Raw genomic sequence first — 2,101 nt, forward strand, 5'->3', positions numbered from 1 at the left:
GCTCAGTTAAGTGTTTCTAGGAATCTCTGCTCTCGTGTTAGAGAGAGAGACGACGAGAGGGAGATTTACTAAGTGCTGATGGCACCTGTAAGGGGAGTAGGGGGTAGGTGAGAAAGAGAGACTTGTTTACAAAAGCGGGGGGGGGGGGGCGAATATGCAATCCCTGAATGGGACCTTTCCCGGGGGTCAGTGTGCTGCCGAGGTCAAAATCCAGTCAATGGGTTAAGGCCGGTTACACAACCTTCTCTGCTTCTGCAGACACATTGCTGCTTTATACTTACAACGGTCTTTATTTGAGGAATGATCGCACGGTCGCAGGCTATAAAATTCCACTTGCAGTCCCAGTGAAACCTTTCAGGTCACCCAAAACCTACCTGACCTCTCCCCACACACACAAAACAAAATAGCAATCAGGGATGAACTTTGTAGAGAACTGTCCTTGGTAACTTTGAAATCCTGCGCATTTAAGAGTGGGGACATTTAAATGCTTTAAGACGGAGATAGCAGCAGTGCAGTCCCACACGTGGCTGGAGGTATACAATAATTTTAAATTGACCGGTTTAAAATGACAACTCCGTGCAACAAATCCCATCCCCTGCTCCCCACTCCCTGACCCAGAGACACACACAGAGAGAGACAGAGAGACAGACAGACAGACAGACAGAATGTACAAGTGGATGAATCAGTCTCACCTCTACTAACCAATGAAAAGTCTCTCCGATGAGGGGCAACCCCATCGAGCCCTTAGGAATCGGCAAATTGCAGTTTTTGTCCCGGCTCACGGTCCAGCGGAATTGCCAAAGTTGTCTGGAGACAGTCAGCAACAGGAGCAGAGAGACCAGGCAAGCAGTCGTTGTGACCACCGCAGAGACTAGCTCCAAACCTTCCCAAAACATCCTTACAACATCAGGAGAGCAACAACAACAAAAAAAACACAAGAGGGTGAGAGTGGGAGGGAAATGAGGAAGGGAGGGGGGAGTGAAATAAATTTCTCTCCCTCCCCACCTTTTCTTGCAATTTCCAAAAAAAAGAAATAACTCAAGAAAATTTATTGCACGCTCTTAACTACACAGAGAACGAGAGGCAGAGACACATACGGGATCTCTGGTTCTGATATTGAGGAGATGTCTTGCAGAGTGTGTGTGTGTCTGTCTGCCTCTGTGTGTGTATGTGTGTGTGTATATATATGTGTGTGTGTGTGTGAGAGAGAGAGAGAGAGAGCTGAATGATTTCCTGCACACTGCTAGCCTGGAGTGTGTCTATATAGAGGCGGGGAAGCTTGACTTTGGCAAAATGCCACAACAGTGGCCGCTCCCCACGCGGCTTCCCTCCAACAGACTCGGGAGTCGAGATCAGGAGAGTCCTGCAAATCACTAACCTCTCAGCCACAGAGAGAGCCCCATTTCATTATCACCTCTTTCTCTCTCTCCCTCTCTTTCTCACCTCTAGTCCCCGAGCTACAGAACGGATTTGAGGAAGAAATACGCGATTCCCATTATCAAAACGAGCAGCTTTGAGATCCCAGTTAATATTCCATCAGGCTAAAGACAATTAAGCACCTCGCTAACTTCCCGCATCCTTTTCCTTAGCGCACGGATGTTCCCAGGGATGGGGAGTCAGTAATGCAGGCAGACATAGCCGCAACTCACCACAGGTTCTGCAGCACCGGCTGTATTTCTGAAATGGAGCAGCAGAGTGCCACACTGCCAGGTGTGACTCCATCCTTGCACATCCAGCTCACACCGGGCTGGGCTCCACTCGGCCCCGTTCTCCGGGTCGTTCTGTACGTGGGCCTTCTCAGACCCAGGCCCCAGTGTCGCCCCGTCCGCTCCTGAGGCTGTTTAATCCGCCACAGCTCCCAGCAAGTGATAGGGGGAACCGGGAGACAGGGCGGGGGGATAGGGAGAGGGGTGAGGGAGAGGGTGGATAGGGAGAGGGGTGAGGGAGAGGGTGGATAGTGAGTGGGGGACAGGGAGAGGGGTGGATAGGGAGTGGGGGACAGGGAGAGGGGGATAGGGAGATGGGGACAGGAAAGGGTGGATAGGGAGAGGGGGGTGGGAGAGGGGGATAGGGAGTGGGGGACAGGGAGAAGGTGGATAGG

General features: G+C 51.5%; 1 protein-coding gene across 3 annotated transcripts in view; it reads right to left on the reverse strand.

Annotated features, from left to right (window-relative positions):
- LOC109923060 (cytochrome P450 26B1) overlaps nucleotides 1–2,101 on the reverse strand; it is a 47,772-nt gene that overhangs the window by 26,328 nt on the left and 19,343 nt on the right. Inside the window, exons 1-2 of one of the 3 annotated variants that reach the window (XM_048598663.1) lie at nucleotides 1,098–1,137; nucleotides 693–897 (exon numbers count right to left, since the gene is read on the reverse strand). In XM_048598663.1, coding sequence (XP_048454620.1) covers nucleotides 693–896 — 204 coding nt within the window. In that variant the 5' untranslated portion in view covers nucleotide 897; nucleotides 1,098–1,137. Of the gene's footprint in view, nucleotides 1–692; nucleotides 898–1,097; nucleotides 1,138–2,101 lie in introns of those variants that run through there. The other 2 variants (XM_048598659.1, XM_048598669.1) reach the window with 2 other exon arrangements.

Source organism: Rhincodon typus, chromosome 1 (assembly GCF_021869965.1).
Source record: "Rhincodon typus isolate 14 chromosome 1, sRhiTyp1.1, whole genome shotgun sequence".
NCBI lineage: Eukaryota > Metazoa > Chordata > Chondrichthyes > Orectolobiformes > Rhincodontidae > Rhincodon > Rhincodon typus.